The sequence below is a fragment of the Centroberyx affinis genome, unplaced genomic scaffold (assembly GCF_046629955.1).
Source record: "Centroberyx affinis isolate AG114_WGS23_722 - 3 ecotype Tasmania unplaced genomic scaffold, CSIRO-AGI_Caff_v1 ptg001323l_1, whole genome shotgun sequence".
Taxonomy (NCBI): domain Eukaryota; kingdom Metazoa; phylum Chordata; class Actinopteri; order Beryciformes; family Berycidae; genus Centroberyx; species Centroberyx affinis.
The window spans coordinates 3,776-21,590 of NW_027279824.1; the positions used below are offsets into that span (position 1 = coordinate 3,776).

A 17,815-nucleotide genomic window follows, 5' to 3' on the forward strand; every position below is an offset into this window, starting at 1 on the left:
CTATCAAAATATTTGCCAAAAACAACACGTTGCAGCGGTAGTTTATTTATGCTCATTGGCTCCTACAGAGAAACATCCAAAACAAATAGGGCTAATCCTCTAACTGCTTTATCCCATTAGTACCCCGCTGCTGCCTTCACACTTTATTCAATGGCTCCAGTGTAAATTAGACTCAATCCGGTCGCTATCGCAGCAGCTCCAACAAAACACATCTTTGGTTGCTGCTTCATTAATGCTGAACCTCGATAAGCTGAGAACCAAAGGCGATACCGGAGGCGCAAGGCGGAGAGGTCAAGTCCCCAGCTCTGGCCTTACTGAGCCGCCGTGTGTGTTTATTCTCTCGCTCTGTTTACTGACCGGCGCTCGGCCGCTTGGCAAAGTTTCTGTGCGTCTTTGTGAGGAATAAGGTTTGATAGGCGAAAGGCTGCGTAAATCTGAGATAGAATTGCGTGAAATGACGCACAAAGAAAGATTTTGCTTGGGGTTTCATTTCAGGCCCGCTGCAGTCCTACACATGTGACTTTACTGCTTTGGAAAAAAGTGTCTTAGAGGGCTGTACTCAAAAATAAATGATGCAACGGACAAATAGATGATTGCATGGACGCACGGATGGATGGTATACACGAGTAAAACAATTGTTCAGCTTATGTGAATACAGCTGCGATGAGTGATATTTCAGCACCAATAGTCAAGTTCACTTTCCGATGAGACCCACTGCAAAAAATGTCCACCTTAGCAAGCCATTTAGTCCAGTGTGTACTCTGAAAATCTGATTTTTCGTGGAATAGGTGAAAAAAAATCTGCTAATGTGGTGAGATACTTGCTTTCAATTCAGTTCCACTTGTTTCAAGATCCTTTTTTTATTACTTGAATTAAATACCATTCCATTCCTTATAGTGGAGTGGCCTGGCTTATTTCAACATACTTGATTCCAGAAAAAGAAAAAAAACCCTCCAAATATGTAAATTGGAAACAAATTTAATTATCTAGCCTCGATACATGTTTTCTTCTCTTTCTTTATGGAAAACCAGATTTTAAGACTCCATCCTCCCCCATATGACTCGCTCAGATGGACATTTTTTGCAGTGCAGAGCCTGATGTTCCAGGCGAGCTCGAGGACGGAGCAGCGCTATCTGGGCTCGGACAGCTAAAACACGCACAAGCATATATAGGCCTATAATTTACTGGAAAAGTGGCGCACTTTGAAGCCGGACATTGCAATGACGTTGGAGCTGAATTCAAATGACTGACAAGGTCTTATTGAAATAAAACATCCAGTGCAGAGCGCACACACTTTTTTCCTACTAGTGCAAGGGAGGCGTGGATCTCTCTCACTTTTGACATTCTCGCAGCAGTAGTAGCTTCTCCTCAAGGCAGGACTCAGATGACACCACCCCGCCACCGACTGGAGGGGAAACAAGGGAAGCTCTCTCTCTCTCTCTCTTTCTGTGCGCGGATGAACCATGTTTTGATACCAAAGGACAAGTTTTGCTGGTTGATCGAATGAATCTGAGCAGCGGACAGGGTTTCGCGTCTTCAAGATAGCCGTGGGAATACTTTCAGAGCAGTCTCTCCAGCTCGCCAAACTCCCGCACCCAAGGAGCGCCGGTGGCGGAATGTGAAAACCCCATTTTGGCGCATGTTCCTCTCTATTGTGCGCAACCTTCTCCTGCTTTCTGCGCGGTTGGAAAGCGGAGGAGGAGGAGGAGGTGGGACGGCTTTTCCCGACTCGATCCCTCGCCTATGGACGACGGCGGTCCCCTCTCTCCAAAGGCAAATGCTTTCAGTATTGCCTCTCTGATTTCGGCTGCAGAGCAAGCAGGAAACGCAGCGTTTGACAAACAAGGCACCGGCCTGGACAAGCCAGACCTGCACAACCACAGTTCCTTTAAAATGCACTACAGCACTGTCACCCGGGAAATGGAAGGTAAATTTGTTTGTTGATGCCCTTGGTGTGTATTATAGCTGCTGTAGCATGTATACATCTCAACCCATAACACCCACGAAATAACACAATCTGCCCCGTATCTGTTCGGTTCATTTGTCTTTTCAACCAAATAAGAAAAACCTCGGAGGGATGAGTGCTGCTTTCAACGCATGAATGAATTAATTTCAAAAATAAATTCTGGCAAAGTCGGCCGATTTAAATAATTCAAATTTATGCAAAGCCTCGTAATCACCATCAGAGAGGAGAAGACTATCCATACAAAGCAGCCAGAGTGGGGGGAAAAAAGTTTCCCACTCCAAAACCCTAAAGAGTTGTACAGTAGAGTCAACTTCAACTCATGGACAGGAGCACATACATTGAAAATGAAGCCAGGAGGAGGAGGGTTTACACGGGCACCCTGTGTGCGTAATGGTAAAAACAGACCATAATAAGCATATCCAGCTCAGGGGGGATGAAATCCAATTCCATAGATCTACCATTTGTCAAATAACGACGAAGCAACTGTCACCTGCAGCCTGTTTGTTTGCTCATGCAAATCAATGTGTGTTTACCTTGTAAACCGTTTACACTCCACTGTGCCAGCCAGATCCTCTATTGTTTGTGAACGGAGGGCGATGTGGGCGATACCCTTATCCAAAAGTTAAATGGGTGCCGGAAAGCCCATTAAAAAGGGGCGCACTTCTCTGTCAATCAGTCTCGTCCCAAGGCGAGGAAAAGGCACATTACCTGCAGTTCCTTATCTAAATAGAAATAAGAACCGGTTTTATCGTAAAGGGGAGGCCCTCTGCGTCAGATAAGAGAGGAGACTGGGTTGCAGTTTAACACACAGCAGTAGCGCACAACAGAGGCCGCTTGGAGTTACTTTGGAGCGCAGTAGGTCGGTTAAAAAAAGACATTACGCACACTCAAAGCTCGTTTTGCGCGGAATAGTTCTATGATTCTCCGCGAACAACGTTTTTGGTAAACCTATCGTCGTTATTCGGACGTTTTGCCATTTTAGAGCAGGCAGCCTAGTATGCTGGCAGTGGATGCAGCCTCAAGGATTAATGAGCAGTCGAGACGGAAACTTTTGAATCGAAAGAGGTGCATTTCTGCCTGACATCTTCATTTGGAGATCACTGAATCCTGCTTCTGTTTTTTGCTATTGTGTTATAACCCACCCAAAGTGCAAGGCATATTTGGTAAATCCAGTTTTTTGGGATGATTTCAGCCATATCCAGCCCGTGGCTGACGCAGCTGTCCCATTTTTGCGATGTTGCAGCCTTCACGACGAGCAGCCTGAGTAGCCTCAACACGCCGGGGGGCTACCACCTCTCTCCGTCCCCCGGGGACCCCTACAGCCAGCATGAAGCCCACTTCGAGCCCTGCCCGGCCGCGCAGCACAACTACAACTACCCGGGCTCCAACCCGGGCCAGGCCCAGCCGAGCGACGCCGGGACTCCCAACTGCTCCTCGTCGTCCTCCAGCTCCACGCCGAACAGCAAGAGCATAGTGAAGAAGAACCCCAAAGTGGCCAACATTAACGTCCAGCTGGAGATGAAAGCTTTATGGGACGAGTTTAATCAACTGGGCACGGAGATGATCGTTACCAAGGCCGGCAGGTGAGTGGAGGAGTGAATAAAAACACAGGCCTGGATCTGGGAAATCACTTTTCTTCCCAGGCCGTCATGCAACTTTATAGACTGGACTAATTCGTTTATTCTCAGTTTGGATGCATACTTTTAATATAGCATATAAATACTATGCATTTTTATTCTAGGCTATATCCTGCGTAAAGAACCATCATAACTTCTATCAGACTTGCAGGTTTTGTATTATTTAGTATAGTAGCAGTATTTGTGAGACATTGGTGTATATTGTTGAGTGGAAGGCAAAACCCATTTAAATTCAGTTTACCCACCTTTTTATTTAACATTTTAAGGCTTATATAAAGGTATGTGATGTAAATGCATAGTATACATCACGGGTAAATAGTATCAAACTTATGTAAGTTATATAAGGATAGGGTATTTTAATGAAACAAGCATAAATTAATGTTTTTCTGAGAAAAAAAAACAAATGTTTATATTGATATATTATTATTTATATTGATGATAGTTTAGCCACATTTTAATTTTCCATATCATTGTTTATATTTATATCAGTATATATTTCAAACAGCATGTTATGGGATCAGACTGGTAAAAAATAACCCAGCAATGCAAACATACTACAGGAGTGAACCTAATCTTACTTCTCACGCATTACTGCCTGTCATTTTGGTTTTAGCTTTATTCAAAACACATTCAGCATAATCTTGAATAAGCTGGATGGGCTAAAATAATAATAATAAATAAACACACTAACTTAATCTTTGTGCTAACGCATCGGGATATATTTTCCATTTGGTGTTCTTAAAAGTATTTTAATAAAAGCTCGTACAATAGAGCAGCATATGCCTGCTTAGTAGAGATGTTTTATACTATTCAGGACGCATAGATTAAGACACGCAGACGGTTTGATAGTTGGACGCTAACCTTACAGCTGTAAACACCATGTTGATCTGATCCTGCTGGGCTTTAAGGGCAGTCTGCGCGACTCTCGGCTGTTTCCCTTCACCGTCAACCTCAATTTTACGCACCGCTGTTACGGGCCATTATACGGCCTTTAATCCACAGACAGTCCTTACGTGTGTGAGCGAACAAAATCATAACAACCGAGCGTACATATTCTCCCTATAAGAGCCTATTACACTGTTGCAACTTTGTTTTTACTCGGGTCTCGACATGCGTTTGCCTCGGATGACATTATTTCCTAATTATAGGTCTACAGTTTGTCCGCCTCCCACCCTTTCCTCTTCACCGTCTCAGAAAGAAATAGCATTTTAGTTAAATAAACAGCATGCGCTTGGCATAAACCTGGTTTCGGTTTGGTGCGAGTCTGGTGATAAAACAGGAGGAGAGCTGCTTCTGGAGTGGGACTGCGCACATCAGGCCTTAAATCTGGCCTTTGTATTTGGACAGCCTCATTTAGTAGCCTAATTCCCTACTGAATTCGCTTATATTAAGCAGCAGGGTGGCCTGGTGGTTAAAGAGACCGGGTTCAAGCTCTTTACGTCGGCTAACATCCAGCCTGCTGAAGTGTCCTTGAGCAAAAACACTGAAACCCTACCAGATCTGACCTCTGACCTCTCTGTGCAGGGGGGAAGAGAAAGGAGGATTTCCCTACAGGGGGCCGTAAAATATCACATTATCATTATTATTTTTCAGCCAGTAAATACTAGACATGGCGTGTATTTAGAGGCCCTATTTAATGCCATACTGTAGGCTAAGTAAGCAAGTATTATGGCATAGAAACAGGTAGGCAATTGATTTCTTTGGTTCCAGAAGTGAAGGTAGAGCTGAGCCGCTCTCCTCTCCTCTCCCTGACAGCGGAAAGGAGATCCGCAGCAGAGCACTTTACAGGCTCCTTCAGCCTCACCTAGCCACGACACTGGCGTTAATTGAGCGTTGATTTTTTAGGATCCCTTTCACTGACTCGGCGGATTACTCAACTTTCAATTTACGGTCTTGGGGAATACACCCCGCAGAGCGAAGCTGGACGAGGAAAATAAGGGGAAAAACAAATGTGTTTGTGCGGCGGGGGCGTCGATTGATTAAACCCAAAGTCCCTGCATCCAATTCATTTAATAGCCAAACTTCACTTATATCCACTGAATGTCTGGGGACAAAGTTGAGCGATGACTAATGACAAGATTTTATTATTTGGTAAGTGTGATAAATTATTAGACGTGGGTGACCAATGTAGAGGGAATATCGTCTCTCAATGCTCCGTTGTGTGATTTATTTTAGATATGACTTCCAAATACATTTCTGGCAATATTTTGCTCTCCAGTCTAATGATAAAAACTAGTGCGACAACACCTTGCCATACCCAAATGACGCCCATGTAAATTGTGCATGTGTGTGTTTCTGTGTGTACGTGTGTCTGGAATTCATCAAAAGGGCAGAAGAGAAATTAAAGCGCACTGCCAGAGCGTATAAAGTGGAACTATAGGAGACTACAGACCCAAAGCCTCATTTGGATCAGGCAGAGTTTTATCCACGTCCTGCTCCGGTTACGCACGGACTGAATCACGTCATTTTCAATAGCTCGGGGCCTCTGTCTTCTTCCTACAGACCCAACCTCGGGGGCCAGAGACCGTATTGGCTCTGCAGGCCCGGAGCAGACTGTCGCTCTCTAAACACGTTGGCTTTCTGAGAAATATTTTTGGCAATATCCGTTGGCTGCTCTGACGCATTCCGAATAATTAAAACACTATTTTCAAGCCGGGCACAGGCTATTTAACAAACCCCCTCCACACACACGCACGCACGCACACACACACACACATACACACACACACACACACACACACACACAAATGATCCAATTTTAAAAAGTGGAACATGTAAACAAAATGTGCACCCACCCACAAAAGCAGCAATAGCGAGCATCTAAGGCCTACATTTAACTCATCCCACGTTTTCTTCCTCGCCAGGAGAATGTTTCCAACTTTCCAAGTGAAAATATTTGGGATGGATCCCATGGCGGACTACATGCTCCTAATGGACTTCCTACCAGTAGACGACAAACGATACAGGTAATGTTGAGTGTCTTTATAAAACTGAAACACATAATTAGTCATTATGGCACCATCAAAATATTGTAATATGTCCGTAGGTTTTTAATGGGTTCCATATCCACTTTGTGCAGCTTTTAGTCCCATGCGCAAAAATACATAAAAAAATCGTATAAAACATATTTAAAAATATATATTTATATATATTTTTCAGTAGTTTATCATAGCAAGCTATTCCAAGTAAATATATTTATATATAATGTATCATTGGGTGAATACATATGTTTAAAAAAAACCCCAGTAAAATTATTATATATTATGAATGATGTATTGTACTGTACTATACTGTACTATACTCATATTTCAAAATATACTCTTGTTTAATGGGTCCTGGTAAGCAACACTCAAGTTATTCCACGTCCAAAGTATTTCTGTACCATGCATTTAAATACATGCAAATGCACTAGAGCATACGTAAATGAAAGTGCACCATTGTTTGTAATACTGACATACGTTTCCTCCATATATTGTAGCATATATATATGCACATATGGTTAAAAGATACAGCATTTTATTTTATATAAATATGTGGTTTCCATACAGCAAACATGCATAAAAAATATATGCAAATACATAGGCCTTTATCTGTGTATGGGTATTAATGTTCTAACGTTGGTTTATTGAATTGAGTCCACAGAGATCTAAAAGAAGAAAACTAATGATGGCACATCTACCTTTTTGGTTTATTTTGTTTAAATGTATTTATTGTTTTTTGTCCGATAGGTATGCCTTCCACAGTTCCTCGTGGCTGGTGGCCGGTAAAGCTGACCCCGCCACCCCGGGCAGGGTGCACTACCACCCTGACTCCCCGGCCAAAGGCGCCCAGTGGATGAAGCAGATCGTCTCCTTTGATAAACTCAAACTCACTAACAACCTGCTGGACGACAACGGCCATGTGAGTACACGGCTGGAAGAGTAAATAAATCACATGCATGCAATAAAGATTCCAATATGAACACAAGGGCATCGCTATAGCCTACAGGCCCAGGGGTCAGAGAGTTCACGGCCTTATGAAAAACAGCAAAACTGTGGTAATTCTATAATCAATTTTAGAACACTAAATATCACAGCAAACTAAGTAATTATATATTACAGAAATACGATAGTGATAGGAGATAAAAAATAAAAAAACATAAATTAGGATAATCTCAGTTTAAACACGCTAGGAATATTACACTGATACCATAAGAGATAGAAATAGTCAATATTGAGTATCACAGACACGCAAAGTCCCTATAGGGATATTACAGGAATATGTAGTGATACTATAGGAGATTAAAAATAGGCTACTATAAAGTAGGATAAGGTCACTATAAACTCACCACTTAGACACACTAAGTTCTTATAGGAATATTCGTAAGGGAGAGGTTGAAGAATTTTATTCACCTTCAAATTGATTGATACAAGTACCGATACATAGTATTATCCTGTAGTAGGCTATTACTGATTGTAAAGTTTGATTCAACTTGCAGTAAAACTGTATATTTTCTGTAATAATGGGATGATATAGGGTTGCAAAACTCCAAAAATGACGGCAAGGCAATGGAACATTTCACCACTGGAAATTAATTCAGCCTTTTCCGTTTGATCTTCCTCTGCGCTTGCCTGTATTTCCGCGGGTGCCTGCATCTTGCATGGAATTTGAAAGCAAAGGGGAAATTTGAAAGGATTTTCAATTTAGCCAGCAATGAGGACAAAGGTGAAACATGCCTACTGGATGGAAATGGGCCTAAATGCCACCTCATGCATATGTTCAGCATATGTCTGTATGATTAGGATACAGTAGGCCTATAGGCCTACTTCATTATTATTGTTGCAGGGTTACTTTTTTTAAACGTGTTTAAAAATAAATTCTTACACTCCAAATGAGAATGGAGCTATTCATTATTCTCAGGTAGGCCTATTCAGGGCGATGACTTTTCTGCAAGCTCAAATTACACGTTTAACTGCACATTTAATAGGAGCGTCAAACTGTATAACTGCATCTAATAACATTTGCCAGCAAAACTTAGAAACCCGCTAATATTGACTACATTGGTGATGACTGAAAAAATATTAGGCTATTTGGTCGGTGTGATTAGTATAGGTCACCAACAATCATCTTAGAGGGAAGTTTATTTTTTTAGATAGGCTATGGCTTCCAAATAGCCTACATTTCTGGATTTTTATTTATTAATTATTAAATTCATTTAGCTTGATCTTTGCTCGTCATTATAATGATAAAAACTTCTATATGAGTGCTAATGCGTCCTCTTTCCATTGCAGATCATCCTCAACTCCATGCACCGCTACCAGCCCAGGTTCCATGTGGTTTATGTGGATCCCCGCAAAGACAGCGAGAAATACGCCGAGGAGAATTATAAGACCTTTGTTTTTGAGGAAACCCGCTTCACGGCGGTCACAGCATACCAGAACCACCGGGTAAGGAGCCGGCATGACCCACTAAGACTCACATGGGCTGCTGCAGCAGTTTCACCTAATGTGGCAGGGCAAAAACACAGTAACACTGCAGCTATGGAGGCATGTGACCTGATTCCATTATGAAAAACAACTGTACTTACAGACATCACAGCAAAATTAGATATAATATCATATTGGAATATTATAGGAATATTATAGTGATACCATAGGAGATAAAAAAACAAACAAACTGCAAAGTACGAGGTCACTATAAATCCACTAAATATATTATAGGAATATTATAAGGATTTTTTCTTAGGGCTATAACAAGAAAACAAAGTAGGTGTTGTCGGTTTACAATACGGTCTATAGAGATAGTATAGCGAATCACCAGTAGTATAATAAAAACAATATATTGAGAGACCAACAGTTTGCGCACGGAGAAAGAAACAAATCAGTTATGCTAAAGTCAATACATACCACAGTCTATTCAAGTGCGGGTGTTTTGTTTTTGCGCCTAAACGTCGGCATGCCGCTGATGTGTGCGCACAGCTGTCCGATGCCTCTCGTCTTCGTGCGTCTTTTCCTGCTCTGTTTTCCATCAGTCTGACCCCCCGGTGTCGGTTTCCACTCGCACCAAAATGGGAATTTTACATTTTAGGCATTCATCGGTGATTCAGAGCGACTTGCGATGAGTGCAACAGTAGAATAAGATTAAATTCCTAGATCAGCAACATTACAAAGCAACCGATAGTGAGGAGTGCAGTGCCATTATAATATTCCCGTGACCACAGGTTGATCAGTGTTAAGAAATGTAGTAGATAAGATAAGGATAGAGTTAGGAGGGATTTTGGTATTTTACGTCACTGATTTTCTACGGTGGAAATTATTTTTACACTTGAAGCCCTGATAAACGCTGATAGCCTACAATTTACATAAAGTAGACGCTAGCTTGCCTTAATATCAATTCATGAACAACTTAATTTGATTATGCTGCCCTTCTGTGGTTGATGATTGTTTGATTTTTTTGTTTTGTTTTTTAGCTCTATTTCTAATTGCAAGGTCTCATTTAAAAAGTAGATTCCTAATCTCAGTGACTAACCTGATTAATTCAATAAAGGTTAAATAAAATATTTCTTGCGATTAATGTAATTGGGACTGTCTAGAATTCATAGTCTTGATCAGTCAAACATGAGCTGGTGTCAGGACGCATAATAACTATTATGAGACACTTTCTCAGTGCATGTTATGAACGGATCAGTTGCCTAAAACTCTTCAGAGCATCCAAAAGACCTGGGGTGGGAATGTGGTTTGTCTGTATGGAAATCGATGAATGAAAAGCTAATTATACTGCACGAATATCTTTGCAGCTCTAAAAGGTGCAAACAGTGCACAATATACAGGAAATAATAAATAAGAAGGCTGCAACCAGCATTTACATGAATTCAAGTTTGAATAGACATGAAGCTGGTGCTCATCTATTCACTTACATATTTTACAGATGACAACCTAGGGGTTTATTGAGATTTGATTTTTTTTAAAGTGGCTTTTTCAGCTCTTCATCATGCCAGCCTACGGCCACTAATGGGTGTCTAGGCCTATCTGAATATACTGGAAATGACATTGTGACTAACGATATGACAAGGAGGTTTATTTGACGCTGTCTCGTGGATTTCAGATCACACAGCTGAAGATAGCCAGTAATCCCTTCGCAAAGGGCTTCAGGGACTGCGACCCAGAGGACTGGTAAGCATCTGCATGTAGAAAAAAAGTCAGACAGTTTCATTTGCATGTTTCCACACAGTGTGAAGAGGCACAAAGGAGCCGACCTGGGGCCAGAGGGCATTTGCAAAATACTTTAATTGTTTGCTTTGTCACGCTTGGGTGCCAGATAGATGGAGTTTGCCACATGAGAGAACAAAATGAGTGTGTAGACAATCACTGGCTAATGTTAACTGAGTATACATTGACAAATGTGATTGACAAATTACTAGACACTGAATTGTCCTAATGCAGTAAACTCGTCTAGTTCCCCAAGCACTTCAAAGCAAACGCTTAAGACTCATTTCCAAATAATATTCACCTAGGTCTGCATATGACTTAATTATTTTTTATATGAATTGAATTTACGACCCTGGAATTTACGGGGATCCTTGCTGTATCTTATAACAGGTTAATGTGAATCATGTAACAGGTTGCTTTACATAACTAACATTTTAGTCTCAGTAACTCAAGGGCCTGTTAATGTGCAAATGCTCATTACATGCATCAGTGTACGCTCTTAAAATGCACATACATCATCTATCTTAATATATAATACAGAAATTGCACCTTTGACATTCATTAAATGAGTATGTAACTGAATCCATTCTCCCTGCTGCAGGCCCAGGAATCACAGGCCAGGCTCTCTGCCAATAATGAGTGCCTTTGCCAGAACAAGAAACCCAATGTCATCTCCCCCTCAGCAGAACGGCACAGAGAAAGGTCTGCAGCTCGCTCTTTGTTTCATTTCAACACTGCTTCTTGCTATCAAACCTGAAACAAAGTCACATTAACTTATTCAACCTTTGCGAGAAATATGGTTTTTGGCATGGTCGCATATCCCCCCCCCCAATTTTCTTTTACATTCTTATCCTCAGCATTCAGAGTAAGGTTAGACTGATATATCAGGCAGATTTTGGACTTTTATTAAATATCACGTATCAGCCAGTCAATGTCATCCACCTCTGATACAATGGAGGTTCCTCCCTGACCACAGCTACATAAGAATGTCTGTAAAACCTGCAATTGAATTTTATTTTCTTAACGCATTTTATTAAATCAATTAATTCTTCATTTAAAAGCAGTAAGTGACTTTCCTCTACCACTGAATAGGTGTGGTGGGTGGTGGGTCACGCTGACTTAAAGAGCTGCTAATCCACCTAAAAGAATTTCATTAGTCTGGGGTTCAGTGCAGAGTTTTAGTGTGCCATAATGGTCTAACCGCTGTTTCAGAGGCTTTTCCACCCTGAAACACTGAATACTTGTCATTTTTGGGCATGAAAATGATCAAATTCGAAGATTTTGTATATCAGTGCAAGATATTGAGTATCGCCAGCTACAATTGAAAAGTATCAGCATTCAAAAACCCATGTCTGTTGAACCCTATTTTGGAGTACAGAACTAGAAATGCTTAATATTGGAACAAATACACACAACCTGCCAGTATAACCAAGAAGCGCTCAGCTGTTCCTGACTAATCCTGGTTTCTCTTCCCCTCCAGAAGACAGCAGGCGGGACTACGAGCGAGACCCCAGCGGCACGCCCATACACGCCGACCCGGCTCACCAGCTCATGTCCCGGGTCCTCAGCCCCGCCCTGCCCGTCCCCGGGGGCCTCCACGCCGTCCCCCTCACCAGCGGCCGGCCCAGCCCTCCCCACGACCTCCGGCCGGACGCCCACTCGCTGCCCCCGGACACCCTGCACCACCACCCTTACAAGTACCCCACCACCTACGAACACTACCTGGGCGCCAAGACCCGGCCGTCGCCCTACCCTTTACCCGGCATCCGAGGACACACGTACCACCACCACATGAACCCGGCCACGGCCAACATGTACTCGGCCACCAGCGCCCCCGCTAACTACGACTACGGGCCCAGATAATGACTGCTGCCCACCGGGGGGCGAACGGCCAGCGGCACTGCGGGAATGCGGACAGGCGGGAAAAACTCAACGCAAATCTGTCTCCACGTGGCTTACGCAACCCTGCGGGGCGCGTTCACAAGCTGCACGCTCCTTGTCGCTGGATAAACCCTGCCGTATTTATTTAAAAGGAAACGCATCTTTGCAGGAAGGACGGGCACACGCTCTGAGCCCCGGAAGAGGTCGGCTTTGACCTTTGAACCCAAAAAAACGGCAATAGCCCCGCATCAGGGCACCTCTCACCTGAGCAGTGCAGACATTGAGCCAGCAAACAGAGGGGACAGGAGGGACCTCTCCTTAACACACGGACGATACTTTTGATCACGGACTGGAATTGAATTCTTTTTTTTTTGTTGTTGTTGTTTTGTGTTGGATGCACTTTTTTTTTTGATTTTCTTTGTTTTCTCGCTTTCAAAAAAGCCATACGTTATATAGTCCATCAACCTTCTAGGTAGACGAGATGTTTGCATGTTGAGCTCATCAGAGAGGGTGTCGAAACACATCGAAATGTTTTTGTTTGAGGAAAAAAAAAAAAAGAGATATGATTTTGAAACGTTCTGAACATCTTGAGCCGCTCTGAGAAGCTTGTACCATGGCACTGACTTGCAGCAATTCAAAGTAAATAAATGAAGCAGAATGACTGTTCTGTATCTGTAAAATAAACATTAAATTCTTGTAATTCATAAAAAAAAAAAAAGAAAAAAAAAAGGTCTTTCTACCGGTCTTCCATTCAAAGCGCTGTCTGCTGTAGCAGGGCTAGGAGGGAGGGAAAAAAGCTTACCTCACTGATAGCATTGTTCGGGGTTTCTCCGACCGGATTTGCCCTGTTGAAATGGGTTGTGCTGCCCGCCGTTCCTGCAGTCAGTGGGAATGAGGACTTGGAAGCTGTCTAAACATTAGACCGCACTATTATGCACCGCAGTTCAAATGTTGAGATCTGCACCTGGTTCTACGAAAAACACACGTACACACACACGTACACACACTCACTCACAGAGCATACTTCCCATACACACAAAGACATAACTCTCCCAGTCTCTAGACAGACCATGTGTGCAACTAAACTAAGGACTGTGATATCATTACACACCGTAGTCTTCCAGTGATTGATGATGATTAAAATAAGCAGCTACAGGGCATTTATGTATTGTTGCAGTAAAAAGGTCATGACATCACATTTTTCATAAGAATAATAAACAGTTGAAACAATTAATTGGAAAAATACATTTAAATAATTAGAACACATGTCGTTCCATAGTTACTTATTAGGCATTTTTGCATGTATTTTTCATCAGACTGCTGCCCTGATAAAAATGTTATTTAATTAATCTTCTTTTAAAAGTGGTCAAATGTCCAAAGTGGGCTTTTCAACAACACCACTTCCCAGAAAATGAGAGCACCATGTCATGTCACACAAATAGGAAAAAAGAAAGCATTTACATTTCCCCCCAACCCAAAAGGACATCATTGCTCATATTTAATGGGACAGTCGGGCGATATTTTAGGAATGTCAAAACCCCCCTATCTGTGCAGCCATTTCCATCCCCTATTTGAAGTCCTATGAGGAATGCTTTGTTGTCAAGGTTAATCTTGTTGGAAAAAATACACAGTCTGCTTGGGGATTTGTGACTGTCAGGGTACAAAAGGAAACGTATCCTAATGATTCATTTCAATAATGTATTTTTTCTCCTTGAACCCAGCTGCCACTGAGCTGCGAGCCGGGAAAAAGGATGCCTGGGGGCGCCTGACCTCTGACTGTTTAATGGCTTGTAAAGGTGTCAAAGGTTAAATAATGTTTCCACTCATTTAAACGGCGACTAATTGGTTGTATAATATTTTTTTGTTTGGGGCAGAAACACCAACAACATGTGACACTCACTTACGGGAAAGATTGCTCTGGTCCTAAAACATTTTTATTTTTTTTTAGCGTAACTTTATTAAGAAACCAATGGGCCATAAAAGTGATAAAATTTTGATGACGTCTCGTGCACAAAAAGTATTAACTTTATAAAATTCAGCTGATGACGAACATTTTTTCAGGACAATAAGAAACAGCCCGCAAATGTATTGACCATTTTTAATTAGCCTAAGAGCTAGTAATCTCAAAATATCTATTTTGCTAAATTATGCTACACATGAAAATATATTTATGTCAGAAACATTGGACATCGGCCAGAAAACTATATTTTAAACCGATTCAAAACGTTTAGGCCAACCCTAACGAAAAATCACTATTTTCCTAAGGACGTATGGTCCTCAATAGCAACTTTATAGCGACCTTATCCGACAGTATGGTATTTATTTTTTCCCCATCTCGTATGGTATAATATTCATATAGGGTATTATAGTTCTTTATCGTAAAATAGTTGTCAATATTTTGCCTATCAAAATGCCAGTGCGGACTCACCAACACAACTTCTCCAGTTCAATATTGCGTGTTCCTGTGCGGCCTGGTCAGGAAGCAGCGCTCCGGAGATGCGAGGCCCGCTTGGTGTGAGTCGAGGCCGGGCTGGAGGTGCTGAGGAGCGGCCGGTCGGTCCCGCAGGAAGCCGTGGAGGACACCGGGACCCGGTTGAGTTTATCCGCGCACCGCCGGGCCTTGATGTGGGCCCGGGGCCAGTGAGTGAAGACAGGTCAAAGGCCGTATAGGGACATAGATATTACCGTTTTGACACGGCATAAGGAACATCAATGAGACTGCTGACAACGTCTCATTCCTATAACTCCATGCAGTGATACAAAAAAAGGGGGGTGAACTATGAGCTCCAGTCCTTGCGTCCAGTCAGTGGTCATTATAAGGCGAACAACCAGCAATACAAATCAATGACGAGGCTATATTTTCAGAAAGGCATTCATTTTTGCTAGGTTTTCCTTAAAAGACCATATCATATAACTTACATTAGTTTGATGCTAGCCTACTTACTACTTTTCAATTAGGTCAAAAAAAATATAGGCTATATATAGTATATATATATATATATATATATATATATATATATATATATATATATATATATATATATATATATGTGTGTCAGGCTAAAACAGGGTAAACAGGGTTTAGGTGGGTTTACCCTCCACTAGGCTACATCCCTATTCCAGTGGCTTCCAAACTGGGGTCCAGGGACCTCCAGGGGCCCCTTGAGGGGGTTGCAGTAGGTTCACAAGCAAAATGAGCAACAATTTTATTTCATTATAATTTCATTTAAAGATAGGACAGTGAGGTAATGACAGAGAAATACCTGTTCACTCACCCCACTCTCTTCTTCAGTAGTTGTCCAATTCTGTACCACATCATATCCAGCAACACAAAACTCCTCAGATGGGGGTCCCTCAGACAAAATCTCATCAAATGGGTCCCTGGCCTAATGTGTATCTGTCTGGGGGTGCTTGACATTAAAGCCTTAGGATACCCCCTGGTTTAGCCTATAGAAGTTAAATCTTCTAGTCTAAATAGGACCTATAATAGCCTACTATAATAGCCTAAGTTTGGGATATAGGAGAATGACTTTTCCCAATATGATGAAGCATAGCTACATCATATTAAGCAATAGCAATATAGTTTTTATTGGCCAAGGGTATAAACAATTATTATAAATCTTTGCAGTAGAATTAAAAGAGTGAACTCTTTCTCCAAGTTGGCATATCAAAGAAATTGCGCCTACTAGAGGAATTATAAAGAAATGCAATTCAATGCCAACCCATATGATGAGTGTGGTGCCTGCATTGGAAAATATTATCTACATTACATTTCTACACTCACACCTAAATAGGCTCTGGCATGCTTTCAACAGGCCTAGGCCATTCTGAACCATAATAATATACGCATCTATCATTCATTTCACACAGAGGAAGGGCGAAACCTGCGAGGGCCCGGTCGAAAAAAAATCGCTGAACACTGAATATGCCCAGATGTGTCGAGCTCCAAAGAGACAGGGTGCCAAGGACTTGCCAGTGAAGTATGAGGAGGTGGAGGATGGATGATAATGCAACCCGAGGCATCATTTGACACTCAGCTGCATCTGGAACATCTGTTGTGACAGGCCTATCAGGGCTTCACCGCGTTCGCTTTACCTCTGTGTACATTTCTGCCGCCGAGCCTCGCCCGCCCGCCATATCTGGGGACGGTTATTAAAAACAAGCCAGGTAAACCAACCGGAGTCCTCAACCTAAACAGCAGAGCACGTGTTCCACATCCTACTGCACTTTCCGCTGTGCGTGACACCGCTGACGGACGTTTAATGCGGAACATCAAAACACATCATCACCGCAGAGCGAGAGCCTTGATACACTCGTATTAATTCACATTCGAGAAAAAATAAATAAAATCAACTTGACCGTTGGCCCGGGCTCTGGCAGAAGGGGATTATTTTCTTACAATCATTCGTTGTCATCATTTATGTTTTCTAAACTATCGGGCTCAGTGCGTCGTCCCCACCTAGTAATACAATCCTCCATGAATACACCCAGGGTGATTTAGGCCCAGGGGGTGACGGCATCAACAACACACACACACACACTTGCACAGCAACACCCACAACCACATCTGCATGCACATGCACACACACACACACACACACACACAACTGAAAACGGATTATGTCCAATCACAAAGCCAGGCTGACCCTTGCCCTCCAAGGCCATGGAAGACACACGTTAGGTGATAAGTGAAGCACAGGGCCTATTGTGCAGCCGGCTCTGTAGTGGGGGTCTCCCTGTCCATTTATTGACTTCCTAAATGATCCATTATGAAGTGATTTACGAGGTCCACTCCCCACCCCCCCGTCCCCTGCCCCTTCTTAGGCCAGTGGGTTGCTGTCTGCTCCATTCAGCAGACATCTGCACCAATGGACCCGCCGCGTGATTTATCAGAGAATGGACGGAAGCCGGCTCACGCCACCTCTGGTGTTTGTTCAAAGCCTACAGGAGAGGTAGGAAGCTATTATGGATGCAAGATGTCACCAGCGGGGTCAGGGACAAAAGGCATGGATGGAGCTCTGCAGGAGACGAGGACAAAACATATCTGCAAACACGCATCTGCAAAAAAGTAAAATTTTAAGCAATAAAGTAAAGACTTATTTTCTCACTGGTGCCCACGCATTTTGGAAATTATAAAATGGGGG

At 42.4% G+C, this 17,815-nt stretch overlaps 1 protein-coding gene across 5 annotated transcripts; it reads left to right on the top strand.

The window, feature by feature from the left end:
• The first annotated feature begins 1,410 nt into the window (after positions 1–1,410).
• tbx1 (T-box transcription factor 1) lies at positions 1,411–13,601 on the top strand. 5 transcript variants are annotated; one of them, XM_071525668.1, is made up of 8 exons: positions 1,411–1,927; positions 3,159–3,549; positions 6,468–6,569; positions 7,332–7,503; positions 8,874–9,029; positions 10,687–10,754; positions 11,392–11,492; positions 12,274–13,601. In XM_071525668.1, the coding sequence occupies exons 1-8, from the start codon at positions 1,744–1,746 to the stop codon at positions 12,651–12,653; spliced, it is 1,554 nt and encodes a 517-aa protein (XP_071381769.1). In that variant the 5' UTR covers positions 1,411–1,743; the 3' UTR covers positions 12,654–13,601. The 5 variants fall into 5 exon arrangements, with proteins under 5 accessions (XP_071381769.1, XP_071381771.1, XP_071381768.1 ...); XM_071525670.1 differs by having other exon boundaries at positions 3,210–3,549; XM_071525667.1 differs by having other exon boundaries at positions 12,271–13,600.
• Positions 13,602–17,815: the final 4,214 nt, after the last annotated feature.